Raw genomic sequence first — 26000 nt, forward strand, 5'->3', positions numbered from 1 at the left:
ATGTATTACCAAAATATTTTGGTTAAGCTTCCCTGCAACCCCACCATTGTAGTACAAATGAGCAAGGGACCCGTGCTACTTGATATAAACGCTCAGTTTCAAACCTACCTTCTCAAATTATCTGGTGATTTTGTTTCATAGAGTTATCTCATTTTCTACTAACAATACTGCAGATCACACAGAAATAAGGTTTTGCATGTTATTTATTCCATGGCTCTGTAATGTCTCAGCAAGATGTTATACATGTGTACAATGCTACACATTCTGCTGTATAATACTGACACATTTTCTAATACAATCACTGAAATGCTAGCTGTACATTGCAACTGTGCTCTGGTTATCAATGATCATTCAAAATCAACATTTCAGTTCATTAGACTTTTGATAGTGTGCAAATATCATTTATGGTCAGAAACATAACATTGAATATCAACATAATTTCTGTATAGCTTTTACATTAAGACATGTTCATTTACTAGCCTCATCAAAATGCACAGATGTGAGAACATTCTGTAAACCAATTACCAGGATTACCACTGATTACAAAAAGGCTCCCTAAAATTTCTATAGGATAGGTGATTAAAATAAAATTCTGAATTTCTTGCCCTTCAAAAAAAAGGAAATACTTCTGTCACAAATAGTTTAAAGAACAGTTAACCTATGAAATATGACTTAGATATTTATCTTTCACTATATTCAATTTGGAACTGTAAGATTATCTTTCCATGTGTTTTCATAACACTAATCCATATCTTTCACAGAAAGAATCTCTTGTACTGTGAAATGCCTCAAAGTAAAACATCTTTTCTATTCTGGCAAACATTTTATCAATTGAAGGCATTCATGAGAGATAGATAATGTATATGGCAACTGGTTATAAAATACATAGAAGTTACAGATAGCCTGTCTACACACACAGTCAATGGCTAATAAATGTCAGGTTGCACACAGACTTTTTTGTCCATTTGAATGATTAGGGACCATTTATATCCTGATCTATAGTATGAAAGTGCAATTTTTTATCATTGAAAACAAATACAAAATTGGCATTCATTTACACCACAGGTGAAGCAGCACCAAATAACATGAGGTTTTGGAACATGATTCTGATTGTTGCTACAAAATGTAACTGGACATTGTTAAGTTCCAATGGATCGATCCCATTTTCATGGTATTAAAAATAGTCACTTTCAATATATTGCATAATTTCTAATCTAAACCAAGCTGTTTAGTTAAAAAGTTACTTGAAGTAGCAACTGGAAGGATGAGAGTAAAGTACTAATGGTATGTGCAATGCTCATGACAAAAATCATGGTTTTCCTTCTGCTGCAACCAATTGGTCAAATGAACACTTGGCTATATTCCTGAGAATAGTGCTGGTATTAACATGCTTCTACAACAATTGAATCAGTGCGTAAAATAAAAATTCTTATCAGATTTGTTGTACAGTACTTGGAGTTCCTTTGTCTGAAGTTTGATGAATGCCAGTGCCTAATTAAGTTCTTCCATACTGATTCTTGGCAGTACATCTCGCCAATAGTTGAAGTAACTGTATTCTGGATAAATAAAAGCAGGACACTTTTCTTGACTGAGCAAAGGGAAGACATGTTCAACAAGCTCACTCAATCTGATATACCTAAAAAGGAAAGAGAAGGTTGAAATTAGGTATTTTTTTCTTGAAAAAGTTGTTATAAGCATATTTAAAAGAAAACAATACAATTCTTATCAACAGCTCCATGAAATGGATTGGCTGTAAAATGAAACTTGTGCACTGAAATTACTGGTGATCAGTACAAGTTCAATTACGTTACGACCTGAAACGTCAATTGTTTGTTCATTTCTATGGATGCTGCCTGATCTGTTGAGTTCTTCCAGCATTTTATGTACGTTGCATTGAATAAAAAAAGCAATTTTTTAAATTATGGAATTTATGTCCCAAAATCCTTCAGCCCAGCACCACTTCCAATTTTCTCATACATTTTGTTGGACCAAACAGCAGCATCTCTTATAACATGTGTCTGTGTTACCTTAACCAAGTCCTTATCCATGTACAAGCCAACAGTTTCTTAAACCTGTTGTTTTTAATGGAAAGAATTGAATGGAGATACTACAGGCCAAGCTTTATCCTCATTTAACACTTCCTCCAGCAAGGATTACAGAATCATTATCAATGCTAATCATCACTGATCTGTAATATCAAATCAAGTTCTGAAGTCATTAACCTGCAAAGTTAACTCTGCTTCACAGATTTGACCTGACCTGCTGATAATAAAAAAGAATTGCTGAAAATTGACTATAAATTTCTTAACTTAGGGGCAATAGATTAGCATGGTTTAGCTTCCTCAGCACTGACCAAGCACTAAATTTGTTATCTTGCCAATTTGTTTCTATGGTTCAACAAAAAGTATTGCAACACATGAATTTCTATTATGACCAGTAACAAATGATGTGTTCCAGGCCAGGGAGGTTTGCTAACCTAAACAATATATTAATGCAAGGTGGCTGACAGGCTTGGCAGATGAACTCAGTGTGTGGGACTAGGATATTATCAAAGTACACCATATACAACCCTGAGATTCATTTTCTTGTGAGCATACACAATAACCATAACACAATCAATGAAAGACTGCACCAACTCGGATGTTAAACTAGTGTAATAAAGACAAACTCTGCAAATACAAAAAGAAAAATAGAAATGATAATAATAAATAGAATCAGACACATCTGTACCCAGATTGGGCAGTACTCTGGTCAGCATCTGTTCTCCACTTTAGGGGCAGCTGAAACTAAAACCTGGCTGTAGGTATAGAAACCAATATCCTTAAGCTTTAGAAACAGCAGTGATAAAGCCACTGACTGGGGAACGCCAGGAGCTAGCACTGGGCATGACAGCAAGTGAATCACGAGTGGTGTACTGCTGAATAGGCAGGCAGGAAACCGGGAAACCCGGAAAATGCACCGCCAACATTCAAAGTAGCCCACCAAGATCATAGCCTGCAGCTACTTCAAATGTTGCTCACGGGAGCAGTCCACTTACAACTGAGCCCACTCAAGCAGTTAACAGAAGAAAGACACACATAAAGTGGTCATTAGAAGTAAACACATTCATAAATACATTTATATTACAGAGGAATGGAACTTGAGACTAATATGATAGGATACAGGGAAAACTTCCTCAACAGCTACACAGTAATATCTATGTAAATCTTCAGAAAGTTACGATACTAACCACCACTAGAATAGTCTGAAAGTTCCTAGCAATTGACAAATTAGCTATGCCTGTACCTCAGATTTTACCAGCTTGAGCTGAGAAAAAATAAATAATAAATAGAGAAAATGAGATGAATAGTCCTTGCAAGTGAGTCCATAGATTGTGGGAATAGTTCAGTGACAAGGCAAAGAAAGTTATCCCTTTGATTCAAGAGGCTGATGGTAGTATTTGTTCCTGAATCTGCTGGTGAGTCCTGAGGCTTCTGCACCTTCTTCCTGATTGCAGTAGCAGGAGGAGAGCTTGTCCTTGATGGTGGAGATTGATGATGGGACACCACTTTCCTGCGACAACATTTTGTGGAGATGTGCTCAATGGTGGGGAGGGCCTTACCTGTGATGCACCTACTAATTTTTGTAGGATTTTTCTTTCAAGGGTGTTGGTGTACCAGGCTGTGATGCAACTAATTAATATACTCTGCACTACGCAAATATAGAAGTTGGTCAAAGTTTTAGAAGTCATGCCGAATCTTCACGAACTTGTAACGTAGATGGCACTTGCATGCTGGACCCAGGACAGACCCTCTGAAGTGATAGCACAGAGGAACTTAAAGTTGCTCACCCTTCCACCTCCGATGAGGACTGGCTCACGGAACTCTGGTTTCCTTCTTTTGAAGTCAATAATCAGCTTTTTAATCCTGCTGACATTAACAGGTTGTTGTTATGGCCTCACTCAGCCAGATTTTCAATCTCCCTCCCATATTGCTGATACATCACCACCCCAATTCTATCCTGTTTGAACCTGTGCAGCTTTCTTAAAAGGATATCTGTGGTTAAAGAACAGAAGGGGGGAAAAGGAATTGCTAGGACCAGTATGAATACTTACGAAGATTTATTACCCCTGGTTTGCTCCTGTATTAATTCACCTTTGGGATTAACTGTAAAGATTCTGTAGTCTGGGACGCCTACTTGCTTGTAAGCACAGACATCCTAAAAAAGGACATAATATGTTAAATTTTGAAATCTCCTCCATCCCCCTTCCCAACTGTTTCTGCTGAAATCTCAAGTTATCAAATCTCTTATATTACAAGACTGAGGCTAAAATGCATTTTAAATTTTGTTTGTGAAAGTTTCGAGTTCTTATTTTCCAACTGTATAATATTCACTCGGCTATTTTCAATGTAAAGGATAAAAGTACTGGTGGCAACTTACATTGGACCGGTTCCCAAAAGCAGCATAGAAAGGCTCATTGGAAACATTGAACAGGTTTTTGATGTCATTCAAACATTCTATTTTAAATTTTTCAGGTTTCTTCTCTATTACCTCTCTGCAAATAAATGGGTACAATGTCAGATGTAAAATTGGCTAGAGAATTATTACTGTTGTGGCATAACTAGCAACATAGCAGTAAAGGCTGATGTTTTGCTCATGCCCAAGACCATTTCCTCTGTTTTGTGGATTGTGACCTGGGATCCAATTAGTTATCTGTCATGGATTACTGGTCAGCTTGAAGTGCAATTAATCCATGATTTATATAGTTAATTACACCTCAAGGAAAGTAATTGCCAGAGGGTTTGAATAATTAATCTTCTGTTTCTTTGGTTACCAGCCCTTTTGGAAAATATTTCTATGAAATTCTTATCTTATAGGAAATGCGACTTTTTAAAAATAAAAGTACTAGGAAATTTTAGTTTAAGCAATGACATGTTTACCGTAAAGCTACAAACAAATTTACAAAGTATCTCTTGAACATATGCTGGTAGAAGTCTGCAAATAATCTAGCAACTACCTTTCTGATTATCTCAAGCAACATTGCAGACAGTGAGAGAATCAAACTATCCAATAACTAAACCACATTTCTCTCCTCAAGACCCTAAGATATAGGAGCAGAAGTAGGCCATTCGGCCTATTGAGTCTGCTCCGCCAATCCAATCGAAAAAAAAAACTTAATTCTGACATCCCCCCCCCATACTTCCCTCCAATGATCTTAAATTAATGCCTCTTCGCATTAGCCATTTCTGCCCTGGGAAAAAGTTTGGCTGTCCACTAGATCTATGCCTCTTCTCACAGACTGGGCACAAATCAAGATTCAATTCATCTACCAAACCTTCAGGATTTGGCAAATAAGGCCACTTATCTACAGAAACAACTTGATACGAAACTCATTTAGGGATTTGTAACTGGTAAGAAAATTTCTGGGCAAATTGGATGACTACAAAATCTGAAAGTAAAATAACAAAGATAGTTCATATCTTAAAAAAATGCATCAGGGAAATAAACTTGTGGAATCAATAAAATAAAACTTATGTTAAGGAATTAGCAAAACATTTTCAAATTCCTTACCGATTGCAGATCCTGCAACTTACCGATGAAATGCTGAAAAAAGACTACTGGGAGCCAGCAATACAGGACCTCTAGGAAGGATTATCCCTTTGTCGTTAACCCAATGCAAATACCCTCTTGTCATGTCTGCCATGCCAATGGCACGTGCTGAACAGTAAAGAAATTTGTAACCATTCCTTTAACAAAGAACAGTAAACGATGTTATTAATGTATCACCTGGGGACATATTTAAGATATTAATTAATTCCTGCACAACTATTAGTTTTAAGTTCAACATGATTTTGTTTTGTTGGCAAATTTTGTTCCCTAACCAGAGTTATACAGCGATTTAGAGTTTTATTGTAGTCCCTTTGCTTTATTTTAAGATGTTGGTCTAGTGATCTGAAGGTCACTAGTTCAAGCCTCAGGCAAGGCAGCGTGTTGTGTCCTTGAGCAAGGCACTTAACCACATATTGCTCTGCGACGACACTGGTACCAAGCTGTATCAGCCCTTGCCCTTCCCTTGGACAACATCGGTGCTGTGGAGAGAGGAGACTTGCAGCATGGGCAACTGGTGGTCTCCCATACAACCCTGCACAGGTCTGCACCCTGGAACTTTCCAAGGCGCAAATCCATGGTCTCTTGAGACTAACGGATGCCTACTCCATTCCGATTTGCTTCTTTCCCACCCCAGCTCATTAACTAACTTAAAGGGTTTTTTGGTCACTTAAAGAACAACCTATAGCAGCCAATTAATCTGCAGGCATAATTTAGGATTATGGGACAAAACTGGAGAATCTAGCAGAAACCAATGTTTCTTCACAAGGAGAACATGCAAACTTCACACGTACGAGGGGTGATTGATAAGTTCATGGCCTAAGGTAGACAGAGTCAATTTTAGGAAACCTAGCACATTTATTTTTCAAAATAGTCCCCTCCACCCTTACATTTATACACTTAGTCCAGCGGTCGTGGAGCATACGGAACTTGGACCTCCAGAAAGTGTCCACAGCAGGGGTGATTGATAAGGTAGAACGAGATAAATTATTAACTTCAAACTTTCTGCATAATTACTCAAAGAGTGTCCACTGCTGTGGACACTTTCTGGAGGTCCAAGATCCATATGCTCCAAGACTGCTGGACTAAGTGTGTAAATGTAGGAGGGGACTATGTTGAAAAATAAATGTGCTAGGTTTCCTAAAATTGACTCTTTCTACCTTAGGCCACAAACTTATCAATCACCTCTGGTATAGCATCCAAGGTCAGGATCAAACCATGGACCCTGGAGCTCTGTACCTAACGATATCCCTAATGTCTTATCCAATCTATATTATGACAACATTTCTAAAATTGATTAGCCCATCATTTACACAATGTGACAGAGCTGGGTGTGTGCCAATTAGCTGCTGAGTTTCCTAGAGTATAGCAGTAACTATTTTTCAGAAGGACTTCATTGGTTGTAAAACACTTTGCCCTGTTAGGTAAAGGGACTTTAAAATAAAGTGGAACATCCGCGCCCACCCCCCGAAAAAGAACATGAAGTAGCAAGGCTATTGGTTAGAGTGGAACCAAACTATCTATGACACTAAACAAAATTTAAAGCAATTAGCTAGATTTTAATCTTAAAAACAAAGATCCAATAGATTATACTTTATGGATATCATCATAATTTATATAAATTTATATGCAGAATGATCATTACACTATCAGCCATATTACCTTCAAAGGCTGAACTATTTATCAGATTGAAGCTCCAAATGCCAACTATTTTATCCAGAGAATACCAAATATGTTTTGATGCATATATGACAAAAAAACTTAATCTTTACATCATCTTAAAAGGCTCAATCTAGGCTTAATACTGTAATTACTTTGAGCACATTTAGTTTCTGAAGAGTAAAATTTAAAGAGTTAACTGCTCTGTTCTATTTGATTACTTGCACCAGAAAGTACACATTTTTAGATGCCAAAGATCAGAAGAATTTAAAAATTTAGAAATTTAGAAATGACCTAAAATAATGCCCATTTAGGCAGAGACTTTGAGGCTTCTAATGCCATTGACCCAAATCTCAATAAATCTCATCATTCTGAAAGCAAAAGAATAGTTGATAGTGGAAACTTTAAACATTAACTCCTCTTCTTTCTCAAGGATGCTGCCTTAACCACTGTGCATTCTGCTATAACTTAAAGAAATTGATAATATGAATTTTTTTTTTGCTTTGCCTGTTTTTACTGAAACATGATTGCAAAACACATACTCGTGTATCTTGTGATAAAGTTTTGCGATCCCTGGATGGGTCCAATCTTTACCCAACTGAGGAAGGATCTGTCCCAGTGCATCGGATCTACAAGTAAAAAGTTACAATAAATTCCCTGCAGCTGATAAATTACAACTTATTAAAAGTCTGTAGACAGGTTTGTTGTAAATTAAGGTCCAAAATTAATGGAAATTAAAATTAAGTTTTATATTAATAAAAAGTCAGTAGCACATTTGATAGATAAGAAATAAAAAAACTGATTAAATATGGACTTTAATATTATCACAACCTACAGACCGAAATGCATTTTTAAGAATGCATTGATGTTATTCTATGTAATGAACATTAAAGAGTCTAACAAGATTTCTGGAAAAAAGATTAATACTGGTCAATGGGTGCTCATTACCACATTGTCTGACATTCTAGAAAAAGGGTGAAGACAGTCTGGCCAAGAAAGTGGTGGGATATTTTGCTGATAATACCCAAGAAGCCTAATGATGGTTTTGGCAGCCAAGTGACATTCTTGGGGAGAAGGGCTTCTGACTGGCAGTGATTTACAGGAACCTAATTACATTTATTCAAAAGATCCAATGGAATGATGGATTTTATATCGGGAGGTCTGGAATACGTGGGGTTAGAAATTACATTGCTGCTGTACGTGATCCATGTAAGGTCACATGCATTTTGGGGCACCACACTGGGTGTAATAGATTTCTGGGCGAATATATTAGCCCTGGAAGGAGCAGGTCATATTTGAAATAACCCAAACCAAGGGTTAATTATAAAGCGCAACAAGAATTCAGAATGCCAAAGGATAAGGGACAAGGATGAAATGGTCAAAGCTATCAAAGCTTCCAGGGGAACAAAGCAAAAGTACATGCAAATTGTTCTTCTGTCTGATGAAAACGGAACTATGGATCATTGTCTTAAAATTAGAGCTAGGCCTTACAGAGGTGAAGAGCAGAAATGTGGAATACTTTTGCAAGAGTGATGCTTGTCAATTGTTAATCTTAAATCAGAAAATTGATAGTGTTTGTTAAGAAGGGATATGGTTAAGTGGTTTTGGTAGAAGGTCACAGACCGGTCTTGGCCTCAGTGACAGAGCAAGTTTAAAATGTTAAACAGCCTCACTCTATGCATTTCTTGAAATCTCCAGTGAGCCTGTGCTAACACTTAGATGATCCAAAAGCCCAGTGAATTACAGCTCATGGTGCTCAGAGGGCCTGATGCAAAACTCAAAAGGCTGCACTTAGACACACAAGAATTTTAGCACACATGAAAGTAATAAAGGAGAGAATAGAAACAGATTTATAAATTAGATGACCTTTGAAAATCCTGGTCCTGTTGAGTGGAAACTTAAAACTTCACTGTAAGAAGCTGTTCAGAGTCGTTATAGAATGATTCAAAAGCATATGGACACTGGAAAAAGACAATGAAGCAGAACAAAAGAAGGCTGGATCATACAACAATCAAGGGAGTGAGGATAATGAATGCTATAGAGCAACAACTGGGCTATAAAAAGATCAAAGTACAGTTCAAAAGATCATAACTCATTTTTGAGAAGCACTAGTGCAGGATATAAATTTGTTCACAAATGGCATGGTGCTTGTGACAACTGAGCAATTAAACATCCACTTAAACAGTCAAAGAAATACATACTTTAGGTAGAAAAAAGCTGAGTATCATAATTGTAACCTCCATGATTCATATTGACATGGCACAGAAAAAAAATGTATTGGCTGGTAGTTGATACACTTTCTTCCCGTTAGTCATTATGCAGCACATTCATTATAAAACAATATACACCTAACAATAAGGAGCACAAACTATAAAGTTCAGAAATATCATTATACAAGGTTTTAACCTATTTGTTATGATACACGAAGTTCTATCTGTACGTTCAATAAAAAAAACGGCCTGCTATAATATATATACACATACATCCAATATACACAACTTACTTGGTTATTGTGCCATCAATATCAGATATGATGACTTTATCATTCCAGTTCCAGAGGTATATTGTTCCTTCACAGCGACAGGTACCCTGATATTGTGTTGTTATACTAAAGACTGCATCATTTGGCCCCTCCTTCAGTTTAAGACTCGCCTTCGATATACAAGCACACCAGAGAAAAAAAAAGAGATGCAAAAAAAGTTAAGATAATCTTGTTCCACACCATTTCCAAACTACATTTCCCCACTACCAAATCACTAGCTACTACTGGAGGGAAAGTTTTAGAAAAAGAGCCATGCTTTATTTTTCTGACAATGGACTGTGTGTAAAGGCAGTAGCTACACAAAGATGTTGAAGAATGAAACAGATTTCCAAGACTATGTTCAAGGATTGGAATTAAATTACTAAACAGTTATAAAGTTGCAAGTTCCTTCCTTTTCTAGAATACTCACTGTCACGCTAACACAAACTGGAGACCTTTCTTAATTTGTAATATTAATTTTAAAATCACAAAGAATAAACAAACTCCTATACTTGGAGGCCTTGCTCCAGTTTCTCTCATCTATATGTACTTTGTTAAAATTTGTTCAGTAAGTCCATAACAAAGCAAACTGCTTTAAATTTTAAACATATTTCAGAAGTGCTCAAGTTTCAATAATGCAAGAAGTAAATCTGCAGGCATACACATTTGAGAAAGTTAGTATGATTAGAAAAATATAGTAATTTGTTATATGAGTAAGAATCTCTCAGAACACCAGTTTGTGATTTAACCAATCCTTTCAAATCTGTGTCTCTGTATACAAAAGATACAGTTAACAATAAAGGAGAACTACCTATCTAGTAAAATGTTAATATATGTTTGAATTGAGCCAAGAGCCATATTATGGAAAATTTTCTTACGATTTGTTCTGAGGATAACCTCAGAGACTTCTTGTAAGAGACAGAGTAATCCTTATTAGTGCTCTCAGTGTGTTTTGGATCATTTGTTGTTGGTTCATTTAGTTGCGTTGAGTCTTCATTGCTAGAAGAATCTTCCTCCTTGGATCTAAGCAAGTGATAAATTGGAGGGAAATGTCACTCACTCAGTAGTGCCAAATATTAAACATTCAAAATACTCTACATTCAAATCATATCAGTAGTTTTATAACTGACATCTGGGTGAAGTGTAAGTTGCATATATTTGTTAAAATCCTGTATTATTAAATTACAAAATCCTGGAATTTCTTGCAATGAGTACCAATGTCAAAAAGTTACCCGATTATCACTTTTTAAAGCGTAAAAAAAAGTTCTCCCAAAGACTTTTCAAAAATATAAAATGAATCTCCATTTTTATTTCCTGCTTTAGATCTATTACCTTTGTAATTCTTTGAGCCAATTAGTCATTCTTAAGCAGCACAGATCCTAAATAAATCCTTCTCCGACTGGATAGTGTGACCCTAATCACTACTTGTGTACTTCATCTTTATGTGAGTAGTGAGTAGTGTACACACTCACAAAGTACGTAAAGTGTATTTCAGTTCATTGATGCACTATTTCTTTATGGCGTTTCTTCTTAGAAATCACTGCAGATATACACCTAGCTGAGTTAGAAGTCCAGGTTTTCCCATTTCATAAATTCTATTCTAACATCAGAACTTGCTTATTTAGCATTGACATTTTATGTAATGACATTTTTCTTTGAAATAAGATCACCTCTTTACCTAAAACTTAATTTATATACTGTAGCTCGGTTTTAGATCCTATCATAGTCCTAAGCAATGTTCACCCATTTAATCGCTGACCTTCGTGTGCAAAATATCATTTCACCGTGCTAAGAACTTATAATGTTATAATTCTCAAGTCTCAGTTCCTACAGGGCAGCAGTTAGACCAATAATCCTTTTATTCTTCTGGATTTATGTTAATCAGTAACTTTATGGTTACATGTACAATTACTTAAAGACATCAATTTAAATTATAATGATGTAATAATGGCACTGGAGATGATAAAGCATTGTATCAAATTGGAACGGCTCCCAATTGAGCACATTTCAGCTTCATTGGTAATGGACAGCACAGCAGTGTTGAATGAGGGAATTATTGCAGTTCCAGGAAAAAGTTTCTATTGCAAGGGCAGAATTATCAACTGATTTCACATTAGCAACAAATTTATTTTACTCATTCTATACAGGTTGCATTAGAAGTTGCAAATTACAGTGAAAACCAAAGCTATACATTTTAAAGCTTTATGAAATTTGGCAAAAGTAATAGTTACTAGGAATTGTGCTAAAATGTCAAAATTTACCTGCCGGTAACAGTGTTTTGGCTTTGACCAGTTTTGTCTGTTTCACTCAGTTTCTCTTGTTTTGTCTCAGGCTGCCAACACACACACATATATAATAACAATGGTTAAAGAAGCACATAATGTCAGCGTTTATTCAAGCCTGCAATCTCAGTTCTTTCAGAATTTACGTGAGTGAGCCTCATTCTGTTCAAGATTTTTTCAAATATCTTTTTCCTATTAAGGGCCAGATTAGGTAAACCATTTGGTTTTAAAAATGGTATTCAATCCTTCTGGTTATTTATTAGTTTACAATGGCAGCTCCCACTAAAATAATGGAATTTGCTTGTGTATGACAGTAAACTTCAAGCAGTGCATACAGAGGCCAAAGGATCATCAATGCAATCTTTAGGGTTTTGCAGCAAGGAGATCCCCAGAGCCATCTGGAAAGAATCTGCTAATAAACCCTCTATTTCCAACTGGGTGTTTGCTGCAGGCTACAAACAGCCAAAGAACAATTACATGGATGGAGAACAGTCACTGGCTGCTCTGGCAAGCCAGTGGATGGAGACCCTGAATAAAGCAATAGCCCCCAGTGCTGGATGGCCTCTACTCAGTGAGGAGTTGCAATCACACTCAATTTAATTGGCCAGAATTACCTGGTAGCATTGAATCACTGATTGGCTATATTCCCTCACCTACTGGGACTACATTTGAACTGAGCAGATTTTCAAGTGGCAACTCTCTGAAGTCAACCAAAACCTATTGAAAGACCTTGCAAGTCTTCCCATATAAATGCACTGTATAGCATCACTTGAGTTAAATGCTTCTGACAGCTGTTAAGCTGTGCCTTTAGACAGCTGGCTGTCAAAAACAGATCACTTTTCAATGCCTGATATTTAAATACATTACACTATTAAAGGCATTAAAACAAAATATTTAATATTTAGTTCAATTAATTTCATAAGCCGACATTTCATGTCATCCATGGCCATTCTGTTCATTTCTAACCTAGCACAGCTTTAATGGGCATATATCCCAGCAAATCAGCTGGAGAATTGCTTGAGGAACTCCACCAGTAGTCCATATGAAGCACAATTGGGAAAACTGCAAGTAAATACTTCAGTAAACTTGGGATTTCTGCATTAGTGCACACCTGAGCAGGAATCCTATGCTTCCCAGCTGAAAGGAAGACCTACATTATTCTGGAAAGTTTGGACTATTAATTTGAAAATAGTTACACAACTTGATCAGTACCAATCCACTCGACACTACCCTACCCAACATCCTAACAAATATATAGACATTTCTCATTTTACAAAAGGGCAACTTTATGAAGAATTCTGTTAAGCAGAATTTTGTAAAATGCATTCTTAATGCAAGATGGTGGCATTTTATTAGCAATAATGAAAAACAGTTTCATTACAGTGGGCACCTATACCATAAAGAGTCAGTAGCACTGTAGCCAAAATTCACAAACTGAACATTAGTCAATTGTGGAAAACCTGTACAAGATCAGGCTAAACACAAAGCTAAAACCTGTACAAGATCAGGCTAAACATGATGACATGAAGCTGGGCGGTGGTGTTAGCTGTGATGAGGATGCTAAGAGGATGCAGGGTGACTTGGATAGGTTAGGTGAGTGGGAAAATTCATGGCAGATGCAATTTAATGTGGATAAATGTGAGGTTATCCACTTGGTTGCAAGAACAGGAAAACAGATTATTATCTGAACGGTGGCCGATTAGGAAAAGGGGAGATGCAACGAGACCTGGGTGTCATTGTACACCAGTCATTGAAGGTGGGCATGCAGGTACAGTAGGTGGTGAAAAAGGCAAATGGTATGTTTGCATTCATAGCAAAAGGATTTGAGTATAGGAGCAGGGAGGTTCTACTGCAGTTGTACAAGGCCTTGGTGAGACCGCACCTAGAATATTGTGTGCAGTTTTGGTCCCCTAATCTGAGGAAAGACATTCTTGCCATAGAGGGAGTACAGAGAAGGTTCACCAGATTGATTCCTGGGATGGCAGGACTTTCATATGAAGAAAGACTGGATCGACTAGGCTTATACTCACTGGAATTTAGAAGATTGAGGGGGGATCTTATTGAAACGTATAAAATTCTAAAGGAATTGGACAGGCTAGATGCAGGAAGATTGTTTCCGATGTTGGGGAAGTCCAGAACGAGGGGTCACAGTTTAAGGATAAAGGGGAAGCCTTTTAGGACCGAGATGAGGAAAAACTTCTTCACACAGAGAGTGGTGAATCTGTGGAATTCTCTGCCACACGAAACAGTTGAGGCCAGTTCATTGGCTATATTTAAGAGGAAGTTAGATATGGCCCTTGTGGCTAAAGGGATCAGTGGGTATGGAGAGAAAGCAGGTACAGGGTTCTGAGTTGGATGATCAGCCATGATCATACTGAATGGCGGTGCAGGCTCGAAGGGCCGAATAGCCTACTCCTGCACCTATTTTCTATGTTTCTATGTAAACAATAACAAGAATAAACAATCAATGTACAAGCATGATCTTCAAAGAATGTATCCATTTAAAATAATGTTTCACCCACTTTGTATGTGTGTTGTATGTTTAGAACTACTTCATAGATAAAAGCTGCACATGGGCATACATTTACACTGGGGAAAACAATCTAACTCATCCTTTGTCACATTGAATTATAAATCAGATGGAATTATTAAAGGGATTCTAATTTCTTCCTTTATCTGCACAATGTGCCACATTTGACTGAACACAACACATGCTTCATTCCGCCCTTGATGGAACAATGTGTTGCTAGCAATAAGCATACCTGTTTGACAGAACTATCCCTCTTACGCCAGAACCACCACCTGCCAGACTTCTTTGGCATCTTCATTTTCACCCAGTCATCAATTGATTCCTACAAGTGTAGATTAAATCTGGGTGAGTGTTTTATCTGTGGTAATATGGGTACATGTGGATAATGTGTCTTCACTTTATGGAAAACAAAGGGTACAAAAATTTGTAGACACAATATTGTTTCTAAAGCATGATACATTGGTAATGAAGTCTATCGGGAAAAACGCTGGCTGCAGAAGCCAGAGTATTACTTTTTAGAAAAGTGAACAGCATGCACTACAATTCAAGAAACAATTAAAAAGGGGAAGTTGAGGATGGGGTAGTTTAGAGACATAGTGAAGACCGATGAACCGAGTAGTATTCGGCACCAAACCCTTACAGAATTTAGCTAACACCTGGGCCATGTCTAACTGGTTTTCTACAGACCACAGGAACAAGCCTAGAGCCTACAGACCAAAGGAACTGTTCCCTTGGTGTTGAATTCCAAATGGACCAAAAACCTGTGGCATTACAATGGCTGCTTATGACTCCTGCACACAACAGATTTTATAAAGTGGTAAAAAAATAACAAATTAGTTTTTAAGGTGTCTCCAGGTCTAATAAGTGATAATTAAAACCCTGACTATAATAATAACTATTTGCAGAAAATGATACATCAAGTACTCTTAATGTAAAGCAGATGGTTCTTTTTACCTTGGGTAGACACTTTTGGAAAGCCTGCATACTGAGAATCATAGGAGCAGCCAATGTCCAGTTGTAGTACCTGCACAAGTATATACTCTATTGTCAGCTTCAGAAAAAAAATGAACAGCTCAAACAACATACACCAGAAAACACAAATACTATCACATTGGTAATACGAACATTGGCTGGAGATATATTCAATCAATAAGAGTCATAGACTGTTTGTAAAGAATGGACAAATGCATCTTTACAGAAACTAAAGTGATGTGCTTCTAGGTTTAAATTCAGCAAGCTCCTTGCCATTCACTACTGGATTATTCCAATTCCCTCTCTCCTCCCCTCACCACACACAATATGTAATAACAAAATCTACATATGCTCTATTTGAAGGAAGTTTAACAAGTCTTCATCACTTGCATATGAAAGATCTAGGTAAAGGAAGTGAACATTACTGTAGATAGCTCGCAAACTTCTCACTATTTTCCTGAAAGCAATTGTTCATATCCTGTTGTGCCAAGTAGCAAAACCACCCGGCAGCACCTTGATCAGGCACCAAGCAGATGTCAGCAGGCAACTCAACAACAAGCAGAGAAACTGATCCCCCAGCTAACATACTATTTTTCAAATGCTTCCAAATGTTATATTTCTTTAATGAGAGAAGCCAAATTATAGCGAAGGGTCTAGTGCTCTCCCAGTGTATATGATGAATAAATTCTTATCGACTTCCAGCTGGATACAGGTATCGATCATAACTGACGTTTCAATGACAAGTTTCGCCATCTTCATCAGAATACCTCATAGTCTGTCTCTCCTGATTGGTTAGTCTCATCCAGTCAGGTTTCTGCTCTCCCACCTTGTTTGCAAACGAACTCCAGTTCTTGTTAAGAGTAAGACCATCATCTGTTAAAATTATTTTTCTGTAGTTCTATTGGAATGGCTTTCTTTCCAGGCAGTCACAAAAGCCATTGGCACAGCACAGTGGTTTTGTGCAGAAGTCAATCCTATGGTCATTATGAATGCAATGTTTTGCTACCGCTGATTTATCAGGATTACCCAAACAGATACACCTCCTGTGCTCTTTGATACAGGTTTCTACTGTGCGTCCCATCTGACCAATATACACTGCTCTGTATTCACAGGAAATCCTGTAAATGCCAGCTGATCTGAGTTCCACGTCATTTTTGACCCACAAAAACTGTGGCTTGAGCTTCCTTAGGGGTTTGTGGATGGTATTACTCCGGTATTTATTCAGGATCCTGGTAATCCTTCTAGAAACTGTGGAAATATAGGGAAGACAGGCAGTAGCAACTGGTTCCTCCTCATTAGGCTTCCTGATTGGCTCTTTTAAGGGCCCAATTGATTTCCTTCACCTTGTAGCCATTCTGTAGAAACATCATTTGTAATTATATTATTTTCCTGGGGAGACTCTACGGGTCTGAAATATTTTTCGTATGGTTAGTCAAAGTAGAAAAAACCCCTCTACATTGGGAGGCTGTAGCAAAACATTTGCAATGGCCAATCAGGATGAATGGACTTAGGGGGGGTATAAATAACACTGGATTAGACATGCCAAGGCATCATCCCTGATGAAGATGGCGGAGTTTGTCATTGTATTGTCGGTTATACAGTAAGCTGAGAAGAGTTTATTTGTCATATACACTGGGAAAGCACTGGATCCTCTTTCATCTGTGAAGCCACTGCCAATGAATTTATGCACCTGTATTCCCAGATCCTTCTGCTCTACCACACTCCTCAGTGCCCAACCATTCCACTAAGACCTACCCTGACTGGTGCTATTGAACTGCAAACCTTGCAGTTGACAGAAAACATGGGTTTAAAAACAAAGAACAGTCAGACCAAAATTAATTTAGTGAAATTTCTGACATTGTTAACTATTAATAATTTAATGTTAGATAAGGGTATGTATAACTTACTGTGCCATGCACACGAACTATAAAAGTCAGTAATGTTTTTTACACTATAGATTGTTTCATGCAAGTTCTAACTAAAACACATTATCAGATAACATACCTGTTATTAATTCTTAAAACAAAATTAGGATCATCTATAATTCCAGGATTTTCAGCAAATTCTTGATATGTAACAATGTGTTGCAAAAATTTATCTGCAAAAGAATGCAAGATAGTTCATAACAAGAATTAATGGTTGAATATTATTCATCTGTTTTGTCTAGTTATGGATTTATTTTGTTTTTTTGGATAATATATTCAACTTAACTTACTCTGCTTCCCTTTGAACAAATATAAAGAAATCCTTTTGTTTTGCTCTTTTTCTCTCAACCAGTAAATCTAATCAAGGTTCAGCTGATCTCTCATCAGTAAAACTCTCATCAATTTTCTCTCAATTCGTCTTCACCCAATACTTATCCAAAATGGTTTAGCTGCAGTTGTAAACTCAACACACCAAAGATTCAAAGCACACACCCTAGTCTCATTACTACCACAGACAATGCCAGCTCTCTGTACTGTGTTATTTTTATTGTGTTCTTCATACTCTAAAACACATCATTTCACATTGCTATTTAATAGACCTGCTGATCACTCACAGGATAAAATGATAGAAAAATTAAGTTTGTTGAGTAATTACCAACGTAGCCAGTAAATTTCTGGGTGTTTACAATCTAAAGAGAATTGAACTTCCTGAACACTTCAGTATGCTCTTAATGTCAGAACTTAACATTTATCCAAGTACATTTTTATTCAATAATATAAGTGAGCAAATTTTCATTTTCAATATCACCATAAGGAAAAACACTTGTTACTGTTGGGCTACCATAAAATGGGACATATAGTAAACTGACTTCAGAATGAACCAATGCATGTGCACACTCAAAAACACACAGTTTAACATAATTTTAATGCTAGTCCTTGTGGAAGTCTGCATATGTAGCAAGGGCCACTTCTGCATTCACCATTTGAAATAAAGTTACTAAGCTAGGTTTTTAAGAAAGACTGGTTAATCAGCATTCTCACTTCTATCAATTCAAAACCCAATTTCAAACTCACTGAGAAGTTGCATCATTTTAAATTTAATTACTGTTAGGGTTGCCTCTGTTGTTAAGCAACCTACCAGTAAATTAGCAAGATGGGAAGGACTAGCGGGGAAGACAGGTAGTGGTGAAAGCAATTCACTGGAAATAAAGAACATATCTTATAAAAGAAACAAATGTGCATTAAAAAAATCATACAGAAGAGGGAGAGCAATGCACAAATAAATAACTTTAAGGAACATAGCAACTTAAAAATAAAGTGACACACACAAAACGCTGGATGAACTCAGCAGGCCAAGCAGCATCTGTGGAAAAAAGTGCAGTTGACGTTTTGGCCCGAAACAAAGACAAAGCTTAGTTAAATATTCCAGGATAATAGAATTAGAAATGATAGGAAAGTGGGAATGAGGCAGCTATGCTAACTTAAGCCATATTGTAATAATAACAACAGTAAGATTGATAAAAGGGAATAAATTTATAGGCTTATTGCACACATGCAGGATAGAAATATTATTTATAAACATATGAATGAGACATAGGCCATCATAAATGAATAGGATTATGCACACCATGCAAACACGTTAACATTGAGAAATTTTGTACAAACATATGAATGAGACTTTGGCCATCAAGCCTGTTAAAAATGTATAACATAAAATAGTACACCACACTTCAGGCCCTTTGGCCCACAATATTGTGCCAACATTTTAACCTACTCCAAAATCAATCTAACCCTCCCTTCTCACATAGCCCTCCATTTTTCTTTCATCCATGTGCCTTTTTTGTGTCCTTAAATGAGCCTAATGCATTTGCCTCTACCACTACTCCTAGCAGCATATTCCAAGCATCTGTCTTGCTGTGTAAAATAACACAAAACTCTAGCATCCCCCATACTTTCCCTTCAATCATCTTAAAATTATGCCCTCTTATATCAGCCATTTCTGCCACTTAACGAGATAATGTTATAGCCTCAGCTGCACATTCTCATCTATCGACAACAAACTTTCACCCTCTTGTTCACCAAGCATCTACCTGCCCACCTTAAAAGATTCTGAGACTCTGCTTCTTCCATCTTTGAGAAAGTATTCCAAAGATACCCAAATTCTTGAAATTAAAAAGAAATACACCTCATCTATCTTAATGGATCAGCTTTTATTGTCAGTCAGCGATCCCAGAGTTCTAGATAATCAACAAGAGGAATTGTCTCCACTTCCACCCTATCAAAATTGCTGAGGATTTAAAAATTTTCATTGTCATCTCCTAAAGCTCAAAGCCTAAACTGTCAAACCTTTCCTCAAAAGGCGACCTACCCATTCCCCACGCATCAGTCTTTAAACCATCGTCAAACTGCTTCCAAGACATTTACATCTGCTCTTGAATTAAGGAGGTCAGTTCAGTACTCAGCACTGACCTTTACAACTGAAGTGTAACTTTGCAACTTTTATATTTTGCTTCCCAGGCAATGAACTATAACACTGTTTACTTTCCAAATTACTGTATTCTGCTTGCATAATATCCTTTTGTTAATCATACACTAGAACATACAGATCCCTTTGTATTTCTGACCTCAGTACTCCCTTGCCATTTAGGTTTTCAAAAAAAAATTTGTACTGCTAAAACAGACTATTTCACAGTTCATTGTGTTTGGGGCTTTCACAGTAGACTGGAACCTAAAGAGAGAAATACAAATTAGATTTAGTAAATTAGATATAGACCACAGCATGCAAGAAAAATAGAATTTAGAACTGAATAATGTTTTCAAATTGAACATAGAACATTACAGCATAGTATAGACTCTGCACCCCCTTTCACGCTTCCACATCCTTCCTACAATGAGGTGACCAGAAATGAACACAATAATTCATTGTTGCCCAACTAGGGTTTTACAGAGCTGTAACATTACCTTGTGGCTCTTGAATTCAATCCCTGACTATGAAGGCCAATACACCCTACTCCTTCTTAACAACCCTATCAACTTGCGTGGCAACCATTAGGGATAGAAACACAGAAGATCTACAGCACAATAAAGGCCCTTTGGCCCACAATGCTGTGCCGAACACATACTTACTTCAGAAATTACCTAAGGTTACCCACAGCCCTCTCTTTTTCTAAGCTCCACGTTCCTATCCAGGAGACTCTTAAAAGACCCTATCGTATCCATCACCATCGCCGGCAGCCCAGTCCACGCACTCATCACTCTCTGCGTAAAAAATGTACCCCTGACATCTCCTCTGTACCTTATTCCAAGCACCTTAAAATTGTGCCCTCTCATGTTAGCCATTTCAGCTCTGGGAAAAAGCCCCTGACTATCCACACGATCAATGCCTCTCATCATCTTATACACCGCTATCAGGTCATCTCTCATCCTCCGCTGACTTTCTAAATAAGACTACCATGGGAATCTTATCAAATGCCTTATTAAAGTCCATAGAAGCACTCGTTTACCTTCAATGAGCTTTGTCATATGCTCAAAGAATTCAATCCGGCTGTTTAGGCATGACTTGCTTATCGCAAAACCATGCTGACTATCCTGAATCAGACTATGCTTCTCAAAATCATCTTAAATCTGGTCTCTAAGAATTCTCTTCAATAATTTGCCCCCCCCCCCCCCCCCACTGAACTAAGACTCACTGGTCTATAATTCCCAGGGTTATCCCTAATTCCCCTTCTTGAACAAAAGAATAAGTTTTGCAATCCTCCAACCATCTGGTACTACTCCTGTGGCCACAAAGATCATCGGCAAGGGTGCAGCAAAAAATAAATAACAAAAATAGCATTTTCAAAGTAAATATATGTCACCATACAGAACCCCGAGATTCATACTCAGCAAACCTATAGAATCAATGATAGATCAACCAGAGTGCAGAAGACAACAAACTGTGCAAATGCAAATATAAAGAAATAGTATTAAATAATGAGAATATGAGATAACAAGATAAAGAGTCCTTGAAGTGAGATCATTGGTTGTGGGAACATCTCAATATATGGGCATGTGTAGTTATCTCTTTTTGTTCACGAGCCTGATGGTCGTGAGGTAGTAACTCTTCCTGAGCCTGGCTGGGCGGGTCCTGAGGTTCTTGTACCTTCTACCTGATGGCGGTGATGAGAAAAGAGCATGGCCTCGGTGATGGGGATCTCGTAATTCAGGGTGCTGCTTTTCCACTACAGCATTTCATGTAGGCGTCCTCACAGGCAAAACCCTCCCATCTACTGACATCTACATTAAAAGTTTGTTTAAAGAAAAACAAAAACATGAACTATGGCAGCAAAGTTGCAGAAATACTAAACACAAAAATACTACACACAAAGCAGCACACGTGCAAAGAAAAACTCAAGTTGCTATTTTAGACCAAAGCCTTCAGAGAAAAAAAAATGTGGGGCAACTACCTGAAGTGTTAGTTTCTCATTTTTGCGGATGCTACCCGACTAGCATTTTCTGTTAATTTCAGATTAAGTATCTGAAATTTATTGATTTTCAAGTATTCATAAACATGGAACAATTTCTTTGATATTTAATAGGAATTCTAACGAAGTGGTTAATTTAAAAATTAAGAGAAATTGTTTGTTACTGGACAATCCTTCCGAGTCAAAACTCCATTTGTGATACAGGTGAGATTGACAGAACTGGGGCGAGGTGGCACAGTGGTGCAGCAGGAAGTGCTTTTTGCCGTACAGCTCCTGCCTGTATGGAGTTTACATGTTCGTCACAAACCTGTGAATTGTGTGCTCCAGCTTCCATGACCCTTCCAAAGATGTGCTGCTTGGTAGGTACTAGTACACATGGATGGTAAGAGAGTCGGGGAGAACCAGAGACATTGCTTTGACTCTGGAAAAAGTCGAAGCAAAAAGCAAATGCATGAACCATCCATTAAAGGTGCCGCATAGTAATGCTGACTTCTGGTCAGAGCAAAGTGAGATCAGTATACTGACACCAGAGATTGCTTGCTGTGTTGAGGCAAATTAGGGTGGATAAATCTCCAGGATTGACGCCCTATCCCCTCAGACCTTGTGCGAGGCTAGTGCAGAAATTACAAGGGCTCTGGCAGAGGTATTTAAAACGTCCTTAGCCACAGGTGAGGCGCCAGAGGTTTGGAGGATAGATAACATGGTTCAGGAAAGGTTCCAAGAATAAGCAGGGAAATTATAGGTTAATGAGCCTGACGTCAGCAGTAGGCAAATGATTGGAAGCTATTTCAATATATTAATATTTGAATAGACAGGGCCTGATTAGGGATAGTCAACATGACTGTGTGTGGTAGGTCGTGTCTACCAACCTTAGCTTTTCAAGGATGTTACCAGTAATGTTGATGAAGAAAAGGCAGTGGATATCATCTACACAGACCTTAGCAAGGTCTTTGACAAAGTGTCACATTGGAGACTGGTCCAGAAGAGTATGACACTTGTCAGTCAAATTGAAGTATTAAATTGGATTCAACAAAGACTTCTTGGGAGAAGCCACAGAGTGGTAGTAGATGCTGCCTCTCTGACTAGAGGTCTGAGACTAGTGGTGTCCCTCAGAGATCAGTTCTGGGTCCTTTGTTGTTTGTCATCTATATTAATGACAAGACCATAAGACACAGGAGCAGAATTAGGCCATTTGACCCGTTGAGTCTGCTCTGTCATTCAATCATGGTTGGTCTTTTTTCCCTCCTCAGCCCCACTCCCCAGACTACTCTCCATAATCTTTGATGTCATGTCCACTTAAGACCCAATCAAACTCAGCTTTAAATACACCCAATGACCTGGCCTCCACAGCTGCCTGTGATAACAAATTCCAAAAATTCACCACCCTCTGGCAAAAGAAATTTCTCTGCATCTCTGTTTTAAATGGACTTCCCACTATCCTGAAGTTGAACCCTCTCATCCTAGACACCCCCCCCCACCCCACCATGGGAAACATCCTTTCCACATCTACTCGGCCTAGGCCTTTCAACATTCGAAAGGTTTCATTGAGATCCCCCTCACCCTTCTAACTTCCAGCAAGTAAAGACCCAGAGCCATTAAACGTTCCTCATATGATAATCCTTTGATTCTTGGAATCATCTTTGTGAACCTCCTCTGAACCCTCTCCAATGTCAGCACATATTTTCTTAGATGAGGAGCCCAAAATTGTTCACAATCCTCAAGGTGAAGCCTTACCAGTGCCTTATAAAGCCTCAGCATCAGATCCCTGCTCTTGTATCCTCGATCTCTTGAAATGAATACTAACATTGCATTTACCTTCCTCACCACCAACTCTACCTGCAATTTAACCTTTACAGCGTTCTGCACAAGGACTCCCAAGACCCTTTGATTCTCAGATTTTTGGATTTTCTCCCCATTTAGAAAATAGTCTGCACATTTATTTCTTCTTCCAAAGTGCATGACCATGAATTTTCCAACATTGTATTTCATTTGCCACTTTCTTGACCATTCTCCTAATCTGTCCAAGTCCTTCTGCAGCATACCTGTTTCCTCAAAACTACCTGCCCCTGCACCAACCTTTGTGTCATCTGCAAACTTGGCAACAAAGCCATCTATTCCATCATCTAAATTAATTATATACAGCATAAAAAGAAGAGGCCTCAACACCGACCCCAGCAGAACACCACTAGTCACTGGCACCGGACGAGGATCTTTTTATTCCTACTCGCTACCTCCTACCAATCAGCCAATGCTCTAATCCTGTTAGTAACTTTCCTGTAATGTCATGGGCTCTTAACTTGGTAACCAGCCTCTTGTGTGGCACCTTGCTAAATGCCTTCTGAAAGTCCAAATATACCACATCCACAACATCCCCTTTATTGATCCTACTTGTAATCTCCTCAAATAATTCCAACAGGTTCATCAGGCATGATTTTCCCTTAAGAAAACCATGATGACTTTGTCCTATTTTATCCTGTGTCACCAAGTACTCCATAACCTCATCCTTATCAACTGATTCCAACATCTTCCCAGTCACTGAGTTCAGGCTAACTGGTCTATAATTTCCTTCCAGCGAACTTGAATGATAATGCAGTAAACTGGATCAGTAAATTTGAAGATTGTGACATAGTGGATAGCGATGAAGGCTATCTACCTTGCAGTGGGATCTGGACGAGTTGGAAAAATGGGCTGAAATATGGCAGGTGGAATTTAATTTAGATGACTGAGGGGTTGCACTTTGGGATGACAATATAGAGCACTGACGAGTGTGAAAGAACAAAGGAATTTGGGAAAACAGATTCATAATTCATTAAAGAGGCGACACAGGTAGATAAGGTCATAAAAAGTGCTTTTGGCACATTGGCCTTCATAAATCAGAGTACTGAGTACAGGAGTTGGGATGTTATGTTGAAGTTATACAAGACATTGGTAAGGCCTAATTTGGAGTATTGAGTGTAGTTCTGGTCACATACCTACAGGAAAGCTATCGATAAGATTGAAAGAGTACAGAGAAAATTTACAAGGATGTTGCTGAGTGTTGAAGACCCGAGTTATAAGCAAAGGTTGAACAGGTTAAGACTTTATTCCCTGGAACATAGGAAAATGAGGGGAGATTTGGTAGAGGTATACAAAATTATGAGAGTTACAGACAGGGTAACTGCAAACAGGCTTTTCCCAGTGAGGTTGGGTGAGATTTGAACTGGAGGTCATACATTAAGGGAGAAAGGTGTAATATTTAGGGGAATCTTAAGGGGAACTTCTTAACTCAGAGGGTGGTGCAAATGAGGACTGAGTTGCCAGCAGAAACACAGTTCTAATGCAATATTTAAAAGAAGTTCGGACAGGAGGAGTATGGAGTAGGTCAATATATCCAGGCAGAATAACATTGTGGCATGGATCAGATGGGACAAAGGGCCTTCTTTTTTTAAACTATACGAAGGGTGATTGATAAGTTTTATGGCCTAAGGTAGAAGGAGTCAATTTTAAAATACCTAGGTACATTTATTTTTCAACATAGTCCCCTCCTATATTTACACACTTAGTCCAGTGGCCATGGAGCATACGGATCCCCTCTTTGTAGAAGTCGACATTTTAGACCTCCAGAAGTGGTCCACAGCAGGGGTGATTGATAAGTTCATGGCCTTATCAATGAAGTAGAAGGAAATGAGTTATTAATTTTATAATAACCCACTCATAATCACTCAGAGTTGAACTGCACGTGCATGTAATGAGAGCTGTATAACTCATCTCCTTCTACCTTAGGCCACGAACTTATCAATTACCTCTGCTGTGGATCACTTCTGGATCTCCAAGATGCCGACTTCTACAAAGAAGGGATCCGTATGCTCCACGGCCACTGGACTAAGTGTGTAAATGTAGGAGGGGACTATGTTGAAAAATAAATGTGCTAGGTTTTCTAAAATTGACTCCTTCTACCTTAGGCCACGAACTTATCAATCACCTCTGGTAGCACTCTGACTCAAAGTAACAGAATGATTTCAACCTGGTTACAAAATAGAATGGTTTATAATTTATACAGTTACTCGAAAGCTATCTTACATA

At 38.0% G+C, this 26000-nt stretch overlaps 1 protein-coding gene across 6 annotated transcripts in view; it reads right to left on the reverse strand.

The window, feature by feature from the left end:
• Positions 1-185: 185 nt before the first annotated feature.
• lpin2 (lipin 2) overlaps positions 186-26000 on the reverse strand; it is a 115626-nt gene continuing 89811 nt past the window's right edge. For 5 of the 6 annotated variants that reach the window (XM_073043711.1, XM_073043721.1, XM_073043730.1 and 2 more), the window contains exons 10-20: positions 17555-17648; positions 15533-15602; positions 14811-14900; positions 12028-12098; positions 10645-10789; positions 9749-9897; positions 7788-7874; positions 5574-5726; positions 4420-4534; positions 4094-4197; positions 186-1636 (exon numbers count right to left, since the gene is read on the reverse strand). In XM_073043711.1, the coding sequence (XP_072899812.1) occupies positions 1492-1636; positions 4094-4197; positions 4420-4534; positions 5574-5726; positions 7788-7874; positions 9749-9897; positions 10645-10789; positions 12028-12098; positions 14811-14900; positions 15533-15602; positions 17555-17648 (1223 nt within the window). In that variant the 3' untranslated portion in view covers positions 186-1491. Of the gene's footprint in view, positions 1637-4093; positions 4198-4419; positions 4535-5573; positions 5727-7787; positions 7875-9111; positions 9207-9748; positions 9898-10644; positions 10790-12027; positions 12099-14810; positions 14901-15532; positions 15603-17554; positions 17649-26000 lie in introns of those variants that run through there. The other variant, XR_012098739.1, reaches the window with a different exon arrangement.

Source organism: Hemitrygon akajei, chromosome 1 (genome assembly GCF_048418815.1).
Source record: "Hemitrygon akajei chromosome 1, sHemAka1.3, whole genome shotgun sequence".
Lineage (NCBI taxonomy): Eukaryota > Metazoa > Chordata > Chondrichthyes > Myliobatiformes > Dasyatidae > Hemitrygon > Hemitrygon akajei.